The following is a 25,108-nucleotide window of genomic DNA, read 5'->3' on the forward strand; positions in this document are numbered from 1 at the left end:
GCCTTAATTGCTACTTATTAGATCATATTTTTGTTTACACATGGTTAAAATATGTTTACTTGTAGTGGTAACCATGGAAATCTACAAATACTATAGCTGTACTATAGTCGCTGTAGTAAAACCTTCATTTTCATAAGGGACTGTCAGTGACAGGACATCGCACCCATAAAATGCAACCTTTTTATTCTGACAGTATGATTTATTTTAACATTAGTTACAGAATAGAACATTATCAATATCAACGTTTAACATCAAATTTTTAGAGTGTAATTGCACAAGCCATGTAGGCTACAATTTCAATTTGTTTATTGTGAAATAGCTCAAATATACTATGTTTTTTTCTGTCTTCTGATGAGTATTGTTCTGGGCTGTGAATCCAAAAGCATCAAAAGGTTTCTTATGATAGTTTTGGGAAACGCAGCTCTGTTTGAATGCAATGTCATCAGTGAGCGAAAACTCTCTCTGTGATTGATTGCTTCTGTCTTGCAGTATTTGCGTGTTCAGATCATGGTTCAGATGAGCAGAAAAATCCTTCTATACTACACAACTATTCTGTTACATAAGTTATTAGTATTGTATACGCATTAAATAATCTTTTTAAATAAACAAAATTACTGGTAAAAAAAAAACACCTTAGTATCAATATTTTTATTTGAGTACCGATACTTTTCGAAGTTCATATCAGTATCGATATATCGATACTTCATATCGATACGCCAATCCCTAGCTAGTATAGCTTAAATGCATGCGTTTTTGAACTTTGATCAATTAATGCGTTTTTTTAGGGCTGTCAAAAGATTAATCGTGATTAATCGCATCCAAAACAAAAGTTTGTGTTTACATAATATATGTGTGTGTACTCTGTTAATTATTATTTATATATAAATACACACACATTCATGTATATATTTAAGAAATATTTGCATGTATATACTGTATATACATTTATATAATCTATAATATATATAAATATAAATGTTTTATATATAAAAATTATATATTTTTCTTAAATATATACATGCTTGTGTGTGTATTTATATATAAATAATAATTAACAGAGTACACACACATATATTATGTAAACACAAACTTTTACTTTGGATGCGATTAATCGCGATTAATCTTTTGACAGCCCTAGTTTTTTTACTTTGATCAACATAGTAATCGATATTTTAATGACAAAGGTTATGTTTGTTAAAATCAGTGCACCCTTACATTTTTGGCCAAAATCTAAGAGAAGAAAAAAGAAATTAGATTTTTTTGACACTCTCTCTTTTTTACAAAAAGAAAATTAAGCCTTTTGGCAAAATTCAATTATTTTGTAATTTTCATTTACTTGTTTTAAAAAAATTAAAGGCAAAATTTAAAACAATTTTTTTTGGAAATTTTAAGTATTTATAAAGTGCAATTTCTAAGGTGTCGTCAAAAAATGAATGCTTTCTTTAAATCAGCATAAAGGCAGAACAAAAAAATCATGATCCATAAATACTGTATATTTTTCCATGAAGAAAATTCTCCTCTATCGATCAAATTCTCCTTTTCTATGACAAGGTTTTTTTTTTGCATGAATTTGGGTAGAAAAAAAGAATAATTGCAATGCAAATTATGACAGAAAAAACACAATTATCCTAAAAATGGGCACTTTTTTTATGCTTTTTCTTTTGATTCTGGGTCGAAAACGTTCATAATAAGTTTCATGACATTCTTAAAGAACTAAAGAGAAAACCCAAACACACGGAAGAATTGCATGATGGGATTGTGACTGTACCTTTGTCGTGTGGAGCTCTGCCCCCGGTGTTGTGCCAGGGCAGGCGGATGGACGTGCGCAGGGGGGTGTTTCGCTGTTCATCAAGATAGCTCAGATCCTCCAGCTTAGTGGAGCTCGTTGCTGAAAAACAGAGAATTGCAAAGGTTTTCACTCTGTCCAACATTACGCACGTTTAGATGCACACCAAAACTCCCAAAAATCAGCTTATTGAGTTAACCCATTGCCCCAGTTTACATGCAAACCAATATCCAGACAACGCAAGTAAACCGTGTTTACAAGACTTTATTAATAAATCAAGTTATTCCTCCATAGTGACATCAAAACCTAACCATTTGTGAATCTGTCTCTGAGTATTTCATTTCAGTCGTGATGTTAAAGAGTATTCCAAAATGTCAATGGGAGACTCATATTCTCCTGTCCTGCAGTTACGGATGCAATATTTTGACGAGTTTTGAATATTTCTGCATGAGATGAGAACACATTTCAATAACTTTTTGGGTCAAAAAAGAAGAGTTTGTGATATATTTTCTCCTCCCCTACTGCAAAACACTCTGGATGCCTGGACGCACTTAAATCCACAGTAAGGATGCTTTCCTCTCATATAAAGGGGCAAAAATATAGCTGTGTCTAGCTGTGTTAAGACCTTACTCTGATAAAGGAAAACAGGTTAATGCATTTACACGACCATGTGCATTGTCGGCTTATTAAGCATAATTGGGTTAAGAACGTGCATGTAAACAAGACATGATTCTTACAAAATAAGACATATTGGCGATATAAAAAGAGCAAGGATTAGGGTTGGGTATTGTTTGGGTGTTTTACGATACCAGTGCCAAAACGATACTTTTAAAACAGTACCAGTGCCTAAAACTTTTTTTTTTTTATTAAAAGAGCAACAAAACGACGGTGAATGACATTAAAGAATGCCTTTTTATTGAAAAAGTCGCCATGTTAGTTTGTGCTGCGATTCAGAGAATTGGATCTGTCGGATTTACATCACGTATATTCATCCTCGCCTCACAAAATACATGAAAGTGAGTGACCGGTGAACTGGGAGAAGAATAGAGTAGTTAACTATACAATGTGCATCTGATATGAATAAAACACGTAGTCAAATTATAACTGAAGGGATTGTTACTGCCGCTTCCATAGACATTAGGGGTGGGAGAAAAGGTCAATGCATCACAATTCGTTATCCAACGGTTCAGAATCGATTCTCAAAAATTCAGAATCAATTAAAACGGCCAATTCACCACTGCCAAACAGAACAACCTGTTGATAGGCGAATGTTCGTATGCTGGTCAATTGGCTTCGTTTAAGATAAATTGGACAAACTAGGACCTGCTCAGGGGCGTCGCACCCTTGGAGACACTTTTCCCGGTGAGAGGGTTCAAAACCCGCACTTTTTATGCAGTTTTTCCGCAGTTTTGCATTGCATAGTCGCTCCTCCGTTTCTCTGGCCGCTCTGTGTTTGCGCTGCGGCTGCCTCTCCATTTCAAAAATGTATTTTGCCGATTAAATGCAAAGTTTTTAATTTCAAAAGCATTTCTAAATTAAGTTAATATTTCCAACAAACGAAATTCTGAGCCAAAATAACTAAGTGGTGCTCATATAGGCTATACGGCGCTCTCCTATGTCTCCGATGTGGTGGTTGGGACATAAACCTACCAACATCCATGGCATAATTTTTGGAATGACTTATCGAATATTGCTGAATTACTGCACAATGTTTCAAACGAATGGAAAATTCTGAACAAAGACTTCGTATTGGCGAGTGTTTTTCGTTAAATGTCTCTAGCATGAGCAGCTCGGCATGTGAGATATTATGCACACACACTGAATTTGGCTTCTCAGCGAGCGCTAAAGTTGTTTTTCTTCTGAATTAGCCCGTTTTAAATATTTTTTTTGTGGCTCTAAACAAAGTAAACTTTTTTTTTGCTTTTAAAGAAATTTTTTGTTAAAATGTTCTAAAGAAACTAAACAGTTCTCAATTTACAACTAAGTGTGACAATTTTTTCATTCTTAATGATTGTTCTTTGCAATTGTATATATGGCTTATCATGTTTCATTCAGAGCTTGTTAATCTTGAATATAACTTTGTTAATAAAATAAAAGTATTATAATTTTGGTTAAAATGTAAAGTTCATGTATTTGCACAGCAGGATAATTAGTTACCAAAAATGTATGTTAAGAATCGTTTTGGGAATCGGATCGTTACTCCCAGAATCGGAATTGGATCGAATCGTTAAGTGCTTTAAGATTCCCACACCTAGGGCCCTATTTTAACGATCTGAAACGCAAGTGTCAAAGCGCGAAGCGCAAGTAACTTTGTGGGCGGGTCTCGGCGCTGTTGCTATTTTCCCGGCGGGATAAATGGCTCTTGCGCCCGGCGCAAATCTAAAATGGGTTGGTCTGAAGTAGCTTCATTATTCATAGGTGTGGTTTGGGCGTAACGTGAATAAACCAATCAGAGCGTCATCCAACATTCCCTGTAAAAGCAGGTGCGCAAGTTCCATTATGGATTGCTATTATTATGGCGTATTTACCAGGCGCACGCCAGGAGCGGTTCACAGCCGAGGAGACTGATGTGCTTGTAAGAGCAGTGAAAGACAGAGAAGTTGTGTTGTATGGGGATGGGAGAAACCCACCCAAAATAGCGTCGGTTAAACAGGCGTGGGAGGAAATAGCCACAATTGTTTCATCAGCTGGCATCCCCAGGACGTCGCACCAGTGCCGCAAGCGCTACAATGACATCAGAAGATGGGGAAAGTCCAAGCTTGCCAGCATCAATCGGGCACGCCGTGTAACGGGAGGTGGATCTGCCTCTACTCAGGACCTGACGCCAGCAGAGGACATCGCTGCGTCCACGCTCACCGATTTTTTTTCCTGGTTCTTGACGGACAAACCAATTTGTTAGATGTCCTTATATACATATATGTCTTGCCAGAAGTTGCCACTATTGGGCAAACAGGTCTCCTTAATTATTAGACTACAATTAGCCTGAATCATTTGTAAGCTAGATTTATGCCTATTTTTTCACATCTTCGTGGCACACCACAATGATTTCCGTCATCTCATGTGTTAATATTTTTTAGTGTAACAATTTATGATTTGCAAAAATAACTGTTGCATCTGTGTAGATTACATGAGCAAAGTGTATGCGCGTTGTGCACGCTATACATTATGGTCAAGCATGCGCCCTTAAAATAGCATAATGAACAACGCGCAACGCGCCACTGACTTTAGACTAGGTTTTTTCTGGTCAGTGGCGCAATTGTTTAATGGAACAGCAAAATAGCACCAGGGATTGTTTGCGCCGGAACACGCCTCCTTTTTTGCGCTGAACCGCCCAGGGAGCGCAAGTCCATTCACTAGTTTAGCGACGTGCTTCTGTGGAGGGAAAAGCGCGCTTTGCACGGGTGCAAAATAGGAATGACACATGCGTCGGTGTACAAAGTCAATTGCGCTGGGTGCAAGATAGGGCCCAAAATAGACATCAGTGTGTATTTTTTGGTAGTACTTAAATGTCTGAAACCTAAAATAAACATGATGTGGTTGAAAACACTGAATAGTCGTGATATGTGACAAGCGCTGAGCGTGTCTGACTCTGGCTTGACGCCAGCTAAAGCGCAAAAGCACGTCTGAATTTAAGTGGCACTGAAATCTGCGTTCTGATTCGGTCCGGTTACGTACCAGTCGTAGAGGTACCCAGTACCCAACCCTAGCAAGGATATGAATCAGACACCCATAACACTTCTCCTCAGATTCAAGGCTGGGTTAAAGGTCGCTGACCGCAGCATTGGCATTGACCTGTCTGATATAAACGTGAAACAGGGTTTTTCCTACATTGAAAATTTTTTGGCGGCCGCCAAAACAAATTGTTGTCCCGCCAAAGCCTTATTTGATGAGTTATTGTGATTTAGGAGTAATGTAGAATAGATGACCGCTGCCCTTGCGTTAACTGAGTGTCAGAGAGAACGACCAGAGAGCTCCTCTCCCGCTCGCACGCTCTCTGTCTTCAAAATAAGCATTCTTAGCTTTCTAATATTTCACATATTACGTTAATCAAAATCAAAAGGTCGGAAGACCGAATCCATGTTGCACGTGGCGCTATCAGACGATGTTTTCCTTTAATTGCCGCTGGGTGTGAAATGCGCTCAAAAAACATTGACTGATTCTCTGACCAGCTGACATAAAGCATACTTTCAATAAACGTGAAACAAATCCTATCCGGTTATGAAGTGTTTTCTGTGTGTTGACAAATCTTTCGCGATGTTCTAACAGAAGGGATTCACACACAGCGCGTCAGCCAATGTCCGATTCGCCACATTATGACTCCTTTGAACCGAATCATTTTAACGACTGGTTAGAACGGATCAGTCCAACACTGAACTCATGAATCAGTTGAATCATTTACTCAGAACACTTGAAATGAGAACACAAGTGTGCTTACCCACTTTAGCAAGAGTGGATAGTAAGAATTAGCTTTAATCATCCACAGTCTTTCAGCTTATTTATTTGGACAATGTGTAGTAAAATAAATAGCCTAAAATCATTTAGTTTAGACTGGAGTGAACCCAGAACAAAGTTGTGGTTAGCTAGCTGATAATTTTATGAAATTGTATATAGCAGAAAATTAGGCTATTTGTTCATTTTTTAATACTACTTTTTAATATTGATATGATTATATACCAAAACAACTATCAGTAAATAGTGTAAAAATGAGGAACAAAAACAAACATCAAGGTATCAAAATAAGATAAGCAAAAATTACAAATTTTCTTTGAATTTATTTAAAATGTTTTGTCAGTATTGCACTTGCAGATCACGTGGGTAGGGAACTTTTTTACTGTGCGTGCGTGTGTGTGTGTGTGTGTGTGTGTGTGTGTGTGTGTGTATGGATGACCATGTCTGTCAGCCACCACCGAAGACCATTTTTGACCCAGGAAAAACCCTGTGAAACCGTGCCGGGAGAAAGATGACATCATCTTGAATGCAAATCACGAGCAGCATCCATAATAAACACTGTAAAGAATGAATGAACAGAACCAGGTCACGGAGCACACACACACACACACACACACATACACAGACAGACAGACTGAACAATCAAAGACAAAAGAGTCATGAGCCGTTTAAAAGAACCGTTATGACCATTTGAGAGCTTTATTTCTACAACGCAAAAGTTAAATTGGGAAATTTCAGTGCACGGCCTATAATGTGCATCCATGCATCGCTGTCTGAAACTAAAGCACCAGCAACCTGTTTGCTCTGGAACTACTTTCCACGCTCGCGTCGAAGCTCTCGTACTCACAGACTTCACGTTCTTCAGGCAAAGACAGACCCCGCTCTCTCTCCTCAGGGCGCCTCCATGCTCAACCGGTGAACCGCACCACAGCCCGAGTCACTGCATCGCTGAACGCATCCACAAAGCATCAGAGAGAAATCACTGCCGCACCTCTCCGCTCCGCAATCCAAATGAAAGAACGGATGGAAAATAAGAGAGGGATGAAACAGTGGCGGTCTCTCTCTACATCTCCTCTCTCCTACAGAGCGGCTGATTGCAGTTTGGAGCGGGCAGCCCGAGGAGAAATATTCTATGATCCTCCCGGAGAAAGAGAAAGAAAGCTAATAAAACAGAGCTGAAGGAGAACAGGACAGACAGGCGAAGAACTGAATGAAGAGAGGAGGGAGAGGAGGTGTGGGGCGAGTGAGTGAGTGAGTGAGCGAGTGCAGTAAAGCCCAGACAATCAGCTTTAAAGAGACTCGCTGATCAAAATGATTCTGTGATGTAAATACTACAGGAACAACTAATGCAACTTCTACCCGAACAAGCATGTTCTTGAGGTGTAATTAAAGAATTAAAGCGTAAATATAAACATGTCACATATCAACATTATAAAATTAAGTAAAACATACTCAGCTTTTTCAGCTGGATGTTTTATCATTGCTTCAAGGTTATTATAGTTTTGTGTTTTTAATTTCGTTCTTATTTTAATATCGTTTTCAATTTTGTAATAAATTTAGTTTTTATTTTGTGAACACATTTCTATTTAGTTTCTAGTAGTTTTAGTAATTATACAGGGAGTGCAGAATTATTAGGCACGTTGATTTTCTGATCATATTTTTTTTCCAGGCACATTTGACCAATTCCAAACCACAGTAATCCTAATAACTACTATTGATTTAGTATTTAATAATGTATAAGTGATATATAATTGTTCATGAAGGCTGGAAAAAAATACATGAAGAAGGTTTTTTTATAGGCTTTATGGACAGATAGGTTGAGAGTGACTCTTGAAGGACCAGCACCACATCCTCTAGTACCACTGTTTGAAGAATTCATCTTCCAGAATCTGGCAGTACGTTTTGGGAGTTCATTTTTAGTCCATCTCTGCAAAACGGACTTCAGGATGGACTAAAATGAACTCCCAAAACGTACTGCCAGATTCTGGAAGATGAATTCTTCAAACAGTGGTACTAGAGGATGTGGTGCTGGTCCTTCAAGAGTCATTCTCAACCTATCTGTCCATGAAGCCTATAAAAAAACCTTCTTCATGTATTTTACAACACTTCAGCTTATGATTCTTATCTAGTGGGGGTCATTTTTTAGGATTCTTTACCTAAATGAAGTCTCTGAGATCCTGACACCTTCACTTCTGGAGACTCCAGGTAGGTTGCAGCTCTGGAAAATGGTGGCGCTGGAGACTAAAGGGTTCCTGATGGTTTCACCCTTAATTCTTCACCTTAATTCTTAATTCTTTTGCAGTTAACAGGTGTCTTTTCTTCACCACCTGTTTTTGTCAGACCCTGCTGACCCAACGAGCATTTCACTGTCCAATGGTCATGCCTTAACTGCAATGTCTAGTATTGCATTAGTATTGCATCCTTCTCATGGGCATTTAATACTTTTTGACTTTTCAGTCTGAGTTAAATCTCTTTTTTGGCTCAATTTATCTGTAAAAGAAAACATGCCTAATAATTCTGCACACCTGAATATAAGGTGATTTTCATTTCCAGCCTTCATGAACAATTATATATCACTTATACATTATTAAATACTAAATTAATAGTAGTTATTAAGATTTACTGTGGTTTGGAATTGGTCAAATGTGCCTGGAAAAAAATTATGATTAGAAAATCAACGTGCCTAATAATTCTGCACTCCCTGTAGTTTAGCAGAGTTATCAGAACAAAGAACAAAGCAAAGTTTAATATTTGCACAGATTAGTGTTAACTCTTGAGCAGACATCTTAATAATACAAGTAAAAATTATGAAAATTCATATTAAAGATGAAATCTTGTTAAACATGCCTATTTTACAATGAAGGCGAGCAGTGTGACCACTGTAGGAAATGCAGCTAAAGTCATCTGACTACAGTCAACACCACCTGCTGTGAAGCCAGTGTGATTAAATAATAAAGTGTGTGTGTGTGTGTGTGTGTGCTTGTTTATGTGATTTATGAGGACACAAATTTGTATAATGACATGGGTATTACACTGGTATTACAATGTAAACGTGGTTTATAAGGACATTTCAGAAGTCCTCATAATAATAGCTTTAAAAACATACTAAACAATGTTTTATTAAAAATGTAAAAATGCAGAATGTTTTCTGTGATGGGTAGGTTTAGGGGTAGTGTGTGTGTGTGTGTGAGAGGGGTAGGTTTAGGGGTAGGGATAGTGTAGGGGGATATAATGTACAGTTTGTACTGTATAAAAACCATTACGTCTATGGAATGTCCTCATAATGTAGTTGCACCAACATATGTGTGTGTGTGTGTGTGTGTCCTGGTATTCCCTATATTGTTGGGAAATGTCTCTACATGGATAATCATATTATTAGTAGTAAATTTTTTGTAAAAACAATGATAATAACACCTTTCAGCCTGTCAATATTATGCAAACATGAAATCTCCAACATACAGTAGTAGTAGGCTACTTGCTTTTAATTGCTGTTGCACCCGCATCTCTCATCTAAAAGCAGTGCGCTCAAGTTAAAAGTGGTTCAACTTGTGTCTTATTACCTTGTGTCATAGTGTCCTTTTCCATTTCATTGCCACAAGCGCATTCTTTGTGAACAGCCGCTTCGGACTAGCGATGTGTTCTGTGTTTCGGTTCTTCACTGAGCGTGTCACAGGACAGCGGTTAATCGCCTCGGCTAACTTATAGCCATAGACAGACATTTCCCTGAACAGCCACAGGTCAGATTTTACGTCACAGTAAAGAGCTTATTAATTACAAAAACGATTATTTATTTTAGTTTGTTTTTCAGTAACTGTTAGTTTTTCATTTATTATGATTTTTAGTTTTAGAATGAGTTTTAGTCTTTGTTTCAGTTTTCGTCTACGAAAATAACCTGGGTTAGGTTCAGTAACTTGCTGTTTTGTGACATCTGGAGTTCATTTTCTACTCAAAACGAACAATCATGTTAAAAAATGATCCATCGGATGCTACCGTTATTGTGTACCAAGTGTTGAGGTTTCTCCATTCGGGTGGGTACCACATCCCTTTTATTATATGTTGTCTACACTATAGCTACTGAATTATTTACTTGGTAAAAGCATGGTTTAATTCAGGGTTATAATGTTTGAGTAAAATGTACTTGAAAACAGAGTTTTGCAAAGTAAACTACTACCAGGGTTCCTACACAATTTTAATTTCAAAATTCCATACTTTTCCAGACTCGAATTTCCAGACTTCCCTACAGATTTTTCAGACCATATTTAACTTGTTCTGATAAATTGTTTTCAAATTCAACTGCTAACAAGTGTTACATTCTAAAGATTTAGTATTGTAGCTAGACAGGAAGTAAGGTGGGAGAGAGGGGGGGGGGGGGGATTGGGAAAATTCCATGAGGCAGGACTCGAACTCGGGTCTCCCGAAGTACAACAGCACTACATGGCGACGCAATTACCCACAATGCTATCGGCACCGACAAGTATGTTACACTCTGAGTAAAAACCTCTATGTAGGCTATCTAATATTTAGAAATCCTATATTAAAATATTGCCTTTTGTGACCTTAACGATCAAAATGCTAAATCAGTCACAATTTTTTTAAAGGGTTATTAATTTACCCAAAAATGACATTTCTATTATAATATACTTACCCTCATGTCATTCTAAACTAATAAGACTTTTGTTAATCTTGGAAATCTTGGACACATGAAGATATTTAAAGGATTAGTTCACCTTAAAATGAAAATGTCCTAATCATTTACCCACCCCAATGCCATCCAAAATGGCACCAACTCAGTTGGTTGCTCAAAAACTTAATTTATCTTTCACTGAAGAAAGTAAGGCATGGATATGTTGGATGGCATTGAGGTGAGTAAATGATTAGGACATTTTCATTTTGGGGTGAACTAGTCCTTTAATAAAGGGACTAAAACATCTCAGATTTAAAATATAAAAAAATATTAATATAATAAAGTCTTGTGGTTTTGAAAGACATGGGGGTAAATAAATGACAAATTTTCATTTTTGTGTGTACTATTCCTTTAAGAACTCCACCATCGACTAATTTTATCCTCAAACCCAACTTGCTTTCTCAAACTACAAAGTGCTGTGTTAACCACTGTTGAACTGTGAAAAGGAAGGAACACACAGGTCTGACCTTTACTGCCATAGCTAGGCTGCAAGTTTTTCATTCATTGAAAAAAACGATTGTGTATATATTTATTATATACATTTATAAATTATTAATTTTATATTTAGAAAATGAAATAGGGACAATAGTCTGGAAACAAATAATTTTCCATACTTTTCCAGACCTGGAAATTACTCAAATTAAATTCCATACTTTTCCATACTTTTCCAAACCCCGTAGGAACCCTGTACAACTAAGAAGCCATGTTAAAGTCATTTATTTATCTTAGTTTAGGAGATTTGACTTAATTCCATATCATATCCATATCACAGATTCTTACCCAGGATCTCCATTTTGTGCAAGATTTTTCTGGCCCATATACAGTTGAACGAAGGGTTTCAGAACAGGATTATATCATTGATACCAGTGTTAATTTTGACAGCAAATTTTGATTTAGTTTTAGTCATAGTCTTTTGACTAAAATACCATTTAGTTTTAGTCATATTTTAGTCACTTGAATTGTTTTTAGTTTTAGTCTAGTTTTAGTCGACTAAATCGACAGTAGATTTAGTCGACTAAAATCTAATGAGTTTAGTTCAATTGTAATACATTAAGTATTTAAGCATTACATAACCGACTGTCACTTGAACTGACATATTGACATCATTTTGTTTTTGACATTAAACATACACGAAAGAGCTCAATTTTCTTTTTTGTTTGTTTTTTAAAAACAGCTATATAGTTTTTATAACTTTGCATTTCTGTTTTAGTTAGTAGGCCATATCAGGTTAAGCTAAAGCTTCAAATAAGTTTGTTTATTTAATTTTTTTAATTTCAGTTAACATTTATTTAATTTCAAATAATGAAGTTTTTTTAATGGTTTTAGTGAACTATTATAACCCTGATACTTTATTGAATGTGTCAAATATTGGTCTTTGCTCCTGACTATAAATTAAATGGGAATGAAATTAAACACAGTTTATTGTGTAACCAAAAACGAATATATAATGCGTGGCTTTTAATTATAAACAAGCTCGAAATACACATTGACTCTTATTCTGAAATATCTGCTCCTTACTATTGCAGTTGCAGAATGCTTCAAGGGAGATAAAATATGCAGTTACAACCGACTAAAACATATTACTATATAAACATCGTAAAGTAAACATTGTCCTTATTCATCAGCATTAGTTCATAAACAATTGTCTGGCATAAATGTGTGTTATTGATTGATTGAGCCGCTCTGGAGCTGGATTGGGGATGTGTGAGCCGTGTTTTCCAGCCGTTAGATCAGTTCACATCAATTGTGCGCATCTGTGACACAGGACATCAGTTCTGACTGGATCTCTTCCCTAATCGTCCCTCCATAACATTTTCGTCTCGTTTTTATTTGTTGACGAAAATGACAGTTGATTTTCGTCATCGTTTTAGTCATCCAACGCAAGTTTTTATTTAGTTATCGTCTCGTTTTCGTCAGTGAAAAAAGATTGTTGACGAAAATTATTCGTCAACGAAATTAACACTGATTGATACCCCTGATCGAAAGAAATCTAACCAACTCTGCTTAAACCATATTTCTCACGCAGCCCTGAGGTAAACCTAAGTCCTGCCTTCTTCTCATTCTACTGCAGAGAGTGAGGATGTGAAGGCACCTGGGAACGGTCAGCTGTTACCTAGTCTAAGAAATTCTGAAACACTTGGTAATTTTGAGAGTTTAAGTCATCTGTCTGATGGGCGTAGATCAGAAGTAATTTGTTTAGTGGGTGAGTTTCCCAGTTTGTTTGGAGATGTGCCGTCGCGCACGCATCTGATACACCATGATGTGGACGTTGGTGATGCACCGCCAATATGGCAGTGTTTTTATCGGGTCCCTCTTGAGAAACGGAAGGTATTAGAATCTGAGGTCCAGTATACACTCACCTAAAGGATTATTAGGAACACATACTAATACTGTGTTTGACCCCCTTTCGCCTTCAGAAGTGCCTTAATTCTACGTGGCATTGATTCAACAAGGTGCTGAAAGCATTCTTTAGAAATGTTGGCCCATATTGATAGGAGAGCATCTTGCAGTTGATGGAGATTTGTGGGATGCACATCCAGGGCACGAAGCTCCCGTTCCACCACATCCCAAAGATGCTCTATTGGGTTGAGATCTGGTGACTGTGGGGGCCATTTTAGTCCAGTGAACTCATTGTCATGTTCAAGAAACCAATTTGAAATGATTGGAGCTTTGTGACGGTGCATTATCCTGCTGGAAGTAGCCATCAGAGGATGGGGACATGGTGGTCATAAAGGGATGGACATGGTCAGAAACAATGCTCAGGTAGGCCGTGGCATTTAAACGATGCCCAATTGGCACTAAGGGGCCTAAAGTGTGCCAAGAAAACATCCCCCACACCATTACACCACCACCACCAGCCTGCACAGTGGTAACAAGGCATGATGGATCCATGTTCTCATTCTGTTTACGCCAAATTCTGACTCTACCGTCTGAATGTCTCAACAGAAATCGAGACTCATCAGACCAGGCAACATTTTTCCAGTCTTCAACTGTCCAATTTTGGTGAGCTTGTGCAAATTGTCGCCTCTTTTTCCTATTTGTAGTGGAGATGAGTGGTACCCGGTGGGGTCTTCTGCTGTTGTAGCCCATCCGCCTCAAGGTTGTGTGTGTTGTGGCTTCACAAATGCTTTGCTGCAGACCTCGGTTGTAACGAGTGGTTATTTCAGTCAAAGTTGCTCTTCTATCAGCTTGAATCAGTCGGCCCATTCTCCTCTGACCTCTAGCGTCAACAAGGCATTTTCGCCCACAGGACTGCCGCATACTGGATGCTTTTCCCTTTTCACACCATTCTTTGTAAACCCTAGAAATGGTTGTGCGTGAGAATCCCAGTAACTGAGCAGATTGTGAAATACTCGGCCCGTCTGGCACCAACAACCATGCCACGCTCAAAATTGCTTAAATCCCCTTTCTTTCCCATTCTGACATTCAGTGTGGAGTTCAGGAGATTGTCTTGACCAGGACCACACCCCTAAATGCATTGAAGCAACTGCCATGTGATTGGTTGATTAGATAATTGCATTAATGAGAAATTGAACAGGTGTTCCTAATAATCCTTTAGGTGAGTGTATACGCTGGATAACGGCATAGCCCAACATTCCTTTTCTAGCTGGGCATCGCCCTGCTTGTTAGTGAAAAAATCAGATGGTACACATAGATTCTGTACTGGTTATCGGAAGTTGAACAAAATAACTAGGCCCGATGTGTTTCCTCTTCCCCGTATGGAGGACTGCGTTGACCAAGTTGGCGCATCAAAGTTCGTGAGTAAGCTGGACCTCTTGAAAAGGTACTGGTGAGTGCTGTTAACAACACGTGCCAAAGAGGTAATGGGTTTTATTACGCCCTCAGGGTTATACTCGTATTCCGTGATCAGCTTTGGGTTGCGAAATGCACCCGCAACTTTTCAGAGGTTAATGAATCGGGTGATTCTGGGTTTGGAGGGTTGCGCTGTTTATTTGGATGATGTTACTATTTTTTGTGATACTTGGGAGCAGCACCTTCAGCGTTTACAGACATTGTTTGATCGCCTGGTTGAAGCGCGACTTACAGTCAACTTGCCAAAATGTGAATTTGCCCAGGCCACAGTGAAGTACGTGGGAAGGGGAAAAGGCCAGGTACGTCCACTCCAAGCTAAAGTTTCAGCGATTGAAGGTTTTCCTCCTCCATCGACTAAAAAAGAGCTGATGCGTTTCGATAACGAGATAGAATGATAGAAAGGTCGATAGATAGAACGATCGATAGATAGAATGATAGATAGAACGATAGATAGAACGATAGATAGAACGATCGATAGATAGAATGATAGACTGACAGATAGATAGATAGAATGATCGATAGAACGATAGAACGATAGATAGAACGATAGATAGAACGATCGATAGATAGAATGATAGACTGACAGATAGATAGATAGAATGATCGATAGAACGATAGATAGAGTGATAGAACGAACGATAGTTAGAACGATAGATAGAATGATCGATAGAGCGATAGATAGATAGAATGATCGACAGACAGATAGATCGATAGAACGATAGATAGAGTGATAGATAGATAGAGTGATAGAATGATCGATAGAACGATAGATAGAATGATAGATAGAATGATTAATAGAACGATCGATAGATAGAGTGATAGAACGATCGATAGAACGATAGATAGAATGATAGATAGAATGATTGATAGAATGGTAGATAGAACGATTGATAGAACGATAGACAGAACGATCGATATAGAGTGATAGAACGATCGATAGAACGATAGATCGAGTGATAGAACGATCGATAGTTAGAACGATAGATAGAATGATCGATAGAGCGATAGATAGATAGAATGAAAGACAGACAGATAGATCGATAGAACGATAGATAGAGCGATAGATAGATAGAGTGATAGAACGATCGATAGATAGAACGATCCATAGAACGCTAGATAGAACGATCCATAGAGCGATAGATAGATAGAATGATAGACAGACAGATAGATCGATAGATAGAGTGATAGAACGACAGATAGAATGATTGATAGAACGATAGAGCTATAGAACGATAGATAACGCGATGAATGGATGGGATAGATGATGGATGGATAGATAGAACGATCGATAGAGCGATAGATAGATAGAATGATAGACAGACAGATAGATCGATAGAACGACATATAGAACGATAACGTTAGAACGATAGAGCTATATAACGATAGATAGAGCGATATAACGATGGATGGATGGATGGATAGATAGATGGAGCGATGGATGGATGGACAGAAAAAGTAGTGTAAAAAAAAATCAGTTACATTAAATTCTGTGCATTTCAATTCAATGTAAATGCACAACCTTACATTCAAATTCTAATTTTGCAACCTTAAAACCAAAGGTGTGCTCAACCCTTCACCTGTTTGAATATCAGGTGCTAAAACCATCGCACATTATAGCAGAGCTGTGCTTTCACCATGAGCCAAGAGCTACAGTAGACAAGCACTGCACATATTTAATATCTGCTGAGAGGGACGTGGGCGAAAAAGAGGCTCTGGTGCCCCTGACAACAGCAAATTGTGTCTCTGCTACGGCACTTCATTTACACAGAACCAAAGAAACTTACTTAAAACTTTATCACTATTGTTTTACTCCCTCACAATCCCTGCTGTTGCCTTCAGGAAATGTAAATCTAGTTTGCTTCTGTGACTCCACTGGTCAAGACAGCTCCGCGTATCTGATGTACAACACGCAGAACAGGAGACCGCATATGGATAACCCATCTGTTTTTTAAAATGTGAACGTCTCTGCATCTGCATGAGTGTGTGCGCGTGTGTGTTCGGGCTCTATTATAAATGGCTGATACACAGTGAATCATTTCACAGTGGCAGAGCTAAACCTCGCTGAGAGAGAAATCTAATCACACCAGCTTTAGTAGAGGACTGGCCCATGACCAGCTCCACAGATTACGCCCTATTCCCCTGCAGACAGTCGAGTAATCTGCTGTACCCTTCCTTAAAGAAGCCCATCGATGAATATGCATATCCCCAATGATGTCATCACATGAATATTCATCAGGTCAAACAAGTGGGCCTTTTGAACCGGGTGCTGTTCCTGCATCTCGGCCTGATGTTAATTAACACGCTTGATTCATGTTCATAAGTCGAGTCTGTTGAGACACAGGGTCAGATGCTCCTTCACTGCACCATCGGGGGTGACGCTAATCGATCTTAGATAAACACGACCCTCAGGACTCTGCGTTGTTGTTTCAGTATTAATGAGTGATGTTAACAAACGAACAACACATGGGGTGAAGGTTCGGCTGGTTAGTATTGGCTTTAGCTCGGTAAATGCACCAATATTCGCTGTGTATTCCGACTATTTGCAAGCAACATGCATTACATTTATGCATTAGGTATAATGATGGTCATCCAACTAAACATCTTAATGAGCACAAAAACACAGAGAGATGGGAAAGCATGTGCAATATGACAAGATGAAGGTGAAAATCGTACAAGAGCAAGTTTCGCTTAAACTGTGAAATTAGATACAAGGAGCACTTCATAAAAACCATCATGACAGGCTATGAAGTATGGTTGAACACGGAGGTGGGAGGCAACAAATGAGTCTCAAAACACATCAGGGTCGGAATGCAAAATAAAAATATTTTAAAACAGATTGAGTGAGTGAGTGAGTGAATCAGTGAGTGTGTGAGTGAGTGAGAGAGTGATTGATTGAGTGAACCAGTGAGTGAGTGAATGAATCAGTGAGTGAATGATTGATTGAGTGAATCAGTAAGTGATTGATTGAACCAGTGAGTGAGTGAATGAATCAGTGAGTGAGTGATTGATTGAGTGAATCAGTGAGTGAGTGATTGATTGAGTGAATCAGTGAGTGAGTGATTGATTGATTGATTGAGTGAATCAGTGAGTGATTGATTGAGTGATTGAGTGAGTGAATCAGTGAGTGAGTGAGTGAGTGATTGAGTGAGTGAATGAATCAGTGAGTGAGTGAGTGATTGATTGAGTGAATCAGTGAGTGATTGATTGATTGAGTGAACCAGTGAGTGAGTGAGTGAATCAGTGAGTGATTGATTGAGTGAATCAGTGAGTGAGTGATTGATTGAGTGAATCAGTGAGTGAGTGAGTGAATCAGTGAGTTTATCAGTGAGTGAGTGAGTGAGTGAGTGAGTGATTGAGTGAATCAGTGAGTGAATGAGTGAGTGATTGAATCAGTGAGTGAGTGAGTGAGTGAGTGAGTGAGGGGTTATGTGAGTGAATCGGTGTGTGAGTGAGTGATTGATTGAGTGATTGATTGAGTGAGTGAATCAGTGAGCGAGTGAGTGAGTGAGGGGGTGAGTGAGTGAATCAGTGAGTGATTGAGTGAGTGATTGAGTGAGTGAATCAGTTAGTGAGTGAGGGGTTGAGTGAGTGAATCGGTGTGTGAGTGAGTGAATCAGTGAGTGAGGGGGTGAGTGAATCAGTGAGTGATTGAGTGAGTGAATCAGTGAGTGAGTGAGTGATTGAGTGAGTGAGTGAGTGAGTGAGTGAGTGAGTGAGTGAGTGAGTGAATCAGTGAGTGAGAGTGATTGATTGAGTGAGTGAATCAGTGAGTGAGTGAGTGAGGGGGTGAGTGAATCAGTGAGTGTTTGAGTGAGTGAGGGGGTGAGTGAATCAGTAAATGATTGAGTGAGTGAATCAGTGAGTGAGTGAGGGGGTGAGTGAATCAGTGAGTGTTTGAGTGAGTGAGGGGGTGAGTGAATCAGTGAATGATTGAGTGAGTGAATCAGTGAGTGAGTGAGTGAGTGAGGGGGTGAGTGAATCAGTGAGTGTTTGAGTGAGTGAGGGGGTGAGTGAATCAGTGAATGATTGAGTGAGTGAATCAGTGAGTGAGTGAGGGGTTGAGTGAGTGAATCGGTGTGTGAGTGAGTGAGGGGGTGAGTGAATCAGTGAGCGAGTGAGTGAGTGAGGGGGTGAGTGAATCAGTGAGTGATTGAGTGAGTGTGTGAGTGAGGGGGTGAGTGAATCAGTGAGTGATTGAGTGAGTGAATCAGTGAGTGAGTGAGTGAATCAGTGAGTGAGTGAGTGAATCAGTGAGTGAGTGAGTGAGGGGGTGAGTGAATCAGTGAGTGATTGAGTGAGTGTGTGAGTGAGGGGGTGAGTGAATCAGTGAGTGATTGAGTGAGTGAATCAGTGAGTGAGTGAGGGGTTGAGTGAGTGAATCGGTGTGTGAGTGAGTGAGTGAGTGAGTGAGTGATTGAATCAGTGAGTGAGTGAGTGAGGGGGTGAGTGAATCAGTGAGTGAGTGAGTGAGTGAGTGAGTGAGTGAGTGATTGAGTGAGTGAATCAGTGAGTGAGTGAGTGAATCAGTGAGTGAGTGAGGGGGTGAGTGAATCAGTGAGTGAGTGAGTGAATCGGTGTTTGAGTGAGTGAGTGAGTGAATCAGTGAGTGAGTGAGTGAATCAGTGATTGAGTGAGTGAATCAGTGAGTGAGTGAGTGAATCGGTGTTTGAGTGAGTGAGTGAGTGAATCAGTGAGTGAGTGAGTGAATCAGTGAGTGAGTGAGTGAATCGGTGTTTGAGTGAGTGAGTGAGTGAGTGAGTGAGTGAGTGAGTGAGTGAGTGAATCGGTGTGTGAGTGAGTGAGTGAATCGGTGAGTGAGTGATTGTTACAGACGGACAGAGACAGGCAGATAGATAGACATAGATAGACAGATAGATAGTGTTGAAAAAAAGCTCAATAAATAAGATATATATATATTTTTTATCTGTCTCTCAGTGAATCTAAAACCTAAAAAGCAGCAGTTCAGTGGAGCTGAACACAAGCGGCCACAGCTGAAGACACCAGTGATTCCAGATGCACTGTCACCAGAGCGAGTGCTCTGTTCTGAATCCACCAGCTGTCAGGAAAGAGAGAAGCCACAAACAATGTAAATGTGCACGGCACGTGTCATTTCCTGGGACAGCAGCCACAGCCACAGAGCGAGACATTTACCCACAAACCCAACCCAAACTCTGAGTCCACAAAACACCACACAAGTGATCACTGCTCAAGACCGGCCACCTGCACATGTGACGTACTGTGAGCTCACTCTGAGTCCTGGAGCCCTGCAGGAGAACTGAGGCTTGAGCAGCGTTCCTGAATTGAGAACAGGGTTTAAAAAAAGTTTCTTAGGCAACAATCTTCATATATTGTATTCCTCATTTGTAAGTCGCTTTGGATAAAAGCATCTGCAAAATTAATAAATGTAAATGTCGACGCAAGAGGAAGCTGTCTGAAAGGGCTGTCCGGATACCAACCCAGATGGTATCCAAAAATAAACATAAAACAATTTTTTTTTCTTTCGTTTTCACCAAAACAATATTCATGGTTGGGCTGCTATTGCCAAACTTTTGGTCACTTGTGCCAATGCCAAATGGTTTCATTGGTGCCAACCATAGACTGTAAAAAAATATGGACGTAGTGTCCGTGACGTTACCCATAGGATTCTGAAGAGCAGTTTTGAAGAGTAAAGTATGATCAAGCTGGCCATTGCCATCTTGGTAGCGCATCACTCCCGGATAACAGAAAATGGGCAAAAAGGCGGAATGTGGGCGGAGCTGAGGTGACATGATGACTAACAGACGGCAGATAAATGGCTATCAACCTGTCACTCAAAGTGGCCACGTGTGTATAAAGTCAGAATTGTGTGTATAAAGTCAGAATTGTGTGTATAAAGTCAGAATTGTGTATAAAGTCAGAATTGTGTATAAAGTCAGAATTGTGTGATATAAAGTCAGAATTGTGTGTGTATAAAGTCAGAATTGTGTATAAAGTCAGAATTGTGTGTATAAAGTCAGAATTGTGTATAAAGTCAGAATTGTGTGATATAAAGTCAGAATTGTGTGATTGTCAGATTTGAATCGTGTGATATAAAGTCAGAATTGTCTGTATAAAGTCAAAAAAAAGAGAAAAAATGAAGAAAAAAAAGAAGCCTTTTTGACAATGACTTGTGTTTATAAATAGCCCCTTTCTTTTTTTTGTTGTTTTTTGTTCTGTTGTTGTTTTCTGTTTAGTTATTAACTTTTGTATTTTGACTACATTTTGTAAGTGTATACTCTCTTTCCCCTACGAGTTTTGTATTTTGCTGTTTTTTGTAAAAAAAAAATATATATATATATATATATAAAGTGGCCACGCCCTTAATTATGCATAACTTTAAGGCTTTATATGATGTAAACGAATGAGTTATAAAAAAAATTCACCCCCTCACAGTCGTCATGAAGGACAAAATTAGCCGTATCGACCAAAACCACAATTTGTACCAAACATGTGTTCTTCTGCTGTAAAGTTGGGCATTTTAAAGTTGTCACTTCCGTATTGGCTTCAAGAGAACCTGGGGAGGTTGCCGCTTGGTGCCAACAGTGCACATCTTGGGCTGTGAAACCTATATTGTTCTCTGATGAGTCCACCTTCACTGCCTTTCCCACATCTGTGGGAGTTATGGCCACTCTGCTGGCCAGAGCGAAGCATGGCAGTGGATCAGTGATGATTTGGGCTGCAATATCAGCAGCATATTTGGCATTCCCTACTGTGCTTGATGGGCGTGTCACTGCCAAGGACTACCAGACCATTCTGGAGGACCATGTGCACCTAATGCTTCAAACATTGCACCCTGAAGGTGGTGTCGTGTATCAGCATTATAATGCACCGATACAGAGTGGTGTGATGAACATGAAAGTGAAAGTTGAACATCTCCCATAGCCTCCACAGTCACCAGGGGCCGGTTGCATAAACCGTTAAGACTAGTCTTAAAAGTTAGACATACATTTTTTTCTTTAAAGGGTTAGTTCACCCAAAAATGAAAATTCTGTCATTAATTACTTACCCTCATGTCGTTCGACACCCGTCAGACCTCCGTTCATCTTCGGAACAGAAATGAAGATATTTTAGTGTAAATCTGATGGCTCTGAAAGGCCTCCATTGGCATAATGGCACTTTACACTCTCAAGACCCTTAAAAGGCACTAAAGACGTCGTTACAAAGTCCATCTCACTACAGTGGTTCTACAATAACTTTATGAAACGGCGACAACAGTTTTTGTGCGCAAAAAAACCCTAAATAACGTCTTATATAGTGATGACGATTTCAAAACAAAGCATCATGAAGCTTCGAAGCGTTATGAATCACTGAGTCGAATCAGCGGTTTGAATCGCCAAATTTCAGCAGTTTGGCGGTTTGACACGTGATCCGAATCATGAATCGACTCACTGATTCATAACGCTTCGAAGCTTCATGATGCTTTGTTTTGAAATCGTCATCACTATATAAGACGTTATTTAGGGTTTTTTTGCGCACAAAAACTATTGTCGCCGATTCATAAAGTTATTGTAGAACCACTGTAGTGAGATGGACTTTGTAACGACGTCTTTAGTGCCTTTTAAGGGTCTTGAGAGTGTAGAGTACCATTGAGCAAATGGAGGACTTTCAGAGCCATCAGATTTACACTAAAATATCTTAATTTCTGTTCTGAAGATGAACGGAGGTCTGACGGGTGTCGAACGACATGAGGGTAAGTAATTAATGACAGAATTTTCATTTTTGGGTGAACTAACCCTTTAATACTGTTCATTATGTTTTTAAATCAGTTACATAAAAACATAGACTGGCCTAATTTGATACGAAAAGTAAGACTGAATGCCACTTGCCTAACTGCTAATGGCTCATTCTAGATCTTAAAGGTCCCATGGCATGACATTTTCATTTTATGAGGTATTTCAACATTAATATGAGTTCCCCTAGCCTGAATATTGTTCCCAAGTGGATAGAAATGTTGATCGGTGTAAACCCGAGTTCTGGCTGTCTTTCTCTGCCTTTGAGAAAATGACAGGCCAGACGAGCCAATCCTGAAGTCTCCTGCTTTGACGTCCAAGCAGGAACGGTTTCCTCCCTTTCCTCCGCCCAGAGAATCTGGCACGCCCATGCAAACGCTATATTTGTCCTGGAGAGATCATTGCTTTTGAACGAGTGAATGCTGGCAGTTTCTCAGTGTTTGGATGTACAAATGAAAACAGAAGTCTTTCTTCAGTTCCTTCTGATCTGTGATCGTTGATTTCTGATGTGAAGCAAATTATTTATTATTCGTGCAATTATTTATTATACCCGACAGAAAGGTGTTTTCGTGTTTTCTATCTTGTGAGTCAGTGTTTTTGTACGTCCTCGTCGCGTCTATCGGTTCTAAAATGTGCATACAGTATTTTCTGCTCAACATCAGCAGTCACATCTTTACAGATAAACTTCACACACGCCGAAGCTCGGCCTCCAACATCCCCGACCCCCAGTACTGCATCTGGCCGACAGCGGAGGCACCAAACGCGGCGCGAGATTAAGCAGAAGGGGGGTAAGCGTGAGGGTATCCGGCTAGGCTAGCCAGCTTTCCCCACAATAAACTGGATTACATTCGATTACAGCTGTTGTGTCTTTGTTTGCGCTGTGTAACATTACTCAATGCGCATCACTGACACTATTCATATGATTGGAACATATCTAGAAATAATGCTATTATCAACACTTACTAACTCGTTCATCTCGACAGCTGTAATGGTACTTTGCATGTGTTACAAAGTTGGTAGAATAATGATGAAGACGAACTCGGTGTGACTGGGACTCGTGTTTATTCATAACTCTCAGATACAAACACAATAAACTCGCGCTGACAGACAGCGCTCTCATAACTCAGTAGTTACTATAAATAGCTTTGTTAGCAATCGCTCCGTCTCCGTGATGTCCGGTTCGCGAACGAATCATTCTTTTGAATCGGTTCTTTTTAGTGAACCGAACCAGTTCACCAAATCGGACTGAATCGTAAACGGTTCGGGTCTCGAGTCAGCGCTGATCCATAATTTACTAAAGTTACTAACTTTCTGACATGAGTGACAGTCCCTCCGACTAGAAATAAACTAATAACCTGAAGTATATTCTAGTAACAACAGTTCACCCTGAACTGAGACATGCTGAGAGAACTGATGAGAAGTGAACTCAGGTCCATCGTCTCTGGCAGACTCGTGCCTGCTCGTGCCTCGTTAAACCACGCCCCCTCCGCTCATTTAAAATGCAAAGATGTCAGCCAATCACAACAGTGGGCGTTTTTACTGAAGTCTCACAGCAGACACGCCTCTTGAAGCAGGGCATTCAGCCACAGGGCAAACAGCAGTATAGAAAAATGCCTTTTATTTCTAAATTATGACATTTTATGATGTAAAAATCATACTAACAATATAAGTACACCTCAGGAAACACTATAAAATAATAGAAAAATGCCATGCCATGGGACCTTTAAGACACTGTCTTAACATAATGGCTTAGTTTATGCAACACTCACACAAATATCTGAATATTTTTAAGCCACTTTGAGGTATTTTGGAGGAGCGAGTGAGAAAACGTTTTCTCCACCAGCATCACACAGTGACCTGGACACTGTTCTGGAAGAGGAACGGCTCAAAATCCCTTAGGCCACTGTGACTTGTATCTGGCATTCCCAAGACGAATTGATGCTATATGGGCCACAAAAGGAGGCCCTATCCCATACTAATATAGTAGACAGAGCTGAAATGAAGTTAAAAATAAGCCTAATGAGTAGAGTTGATTGTCACTGATGTTGAATGAATGATGTTGAATCCTCTGCGTGACTGTGTTGAACTTCTTTCAATTGTAATTTAGTAAATTCCTCTTCCTGTCCTTCCAATTAAAACTCCAATCTAACATCCTGTGCGACGTGACCAATTCAATTTAATTCAATTCAAATTCACACTGATGAACTGAGCGGAGGCCAGTTCTTAAATTGTGAATTGTGGCCGGCCCATGTGTGCAGCGCGGCGGAACCATCTGGACGGATGGATTAAGGACGCTCTAAAGTTTCTGGAATGATGCCTCTGCACAGCAGATGAAATCTTAAGCATGCGCTTCTGCCGAGTCTCTGAAGACCACAGAGCAAAGAAGAAGAACGGCAGAATTTCATCTCTCGCCGAAACACCATCTGCCTCGGCCTCTTCATCTTCGGAGAAGGAGAGAGTGTAAAAGCCAAAGAGAGGGAAAGACGTAGATGCTTCCTAACTGCTGCTGCCTCATATCGATACAAGTCCTGTGAGGAGCGACAGAGGGTTTGATATGTCAAGACCCTTGCAAACCCTCCACTTCTGCATTCATTCAACCAAACAGCCCTGATCTATTACACAGCATTT

The 25,108-nt window shown here is 39.5% G+C and overlaps 1 protein-coding gene across 3 annotated transcripts in view; it reads right to left on the reverse strand.

Moving 5' to 3' along the window:
- The window catches only part of tanc1b (tetratricopeptide repeat, ankyrin repeat and coiled-coil containing 1b), a 321,757-nt gene that overhangs the window by 101,840 nt on the left and 194,809 nt on the right, over positions 1 to 25,108 (reverse strand). For all 3 annotated transcript variants that reach the window (XM_079822412.1, XM_079822411.1, XM_079822413.1), the window contains one exon: positions 1,769 to 1,888. In XM_079822412.1, the coding sequence (XP_079678538.1) occupies positions 1,769 to 1,888 (120 nt within the window). The remainder of the gene's footprint in view (positions 1 to 1,768; positions 1,889 to 25,108) is intronic.

This window comes from Gobio gobio (genome assembly GCF_949357685.1).
Source record: "Gobio gobio genome assembly, chromosome: 7".
Lineage (NCBI taxonomy): Eukaryota > Metazoa > Chordata > Actinopteri > Cypriniformes > Gobionidae > Gobio > Gobio gobio.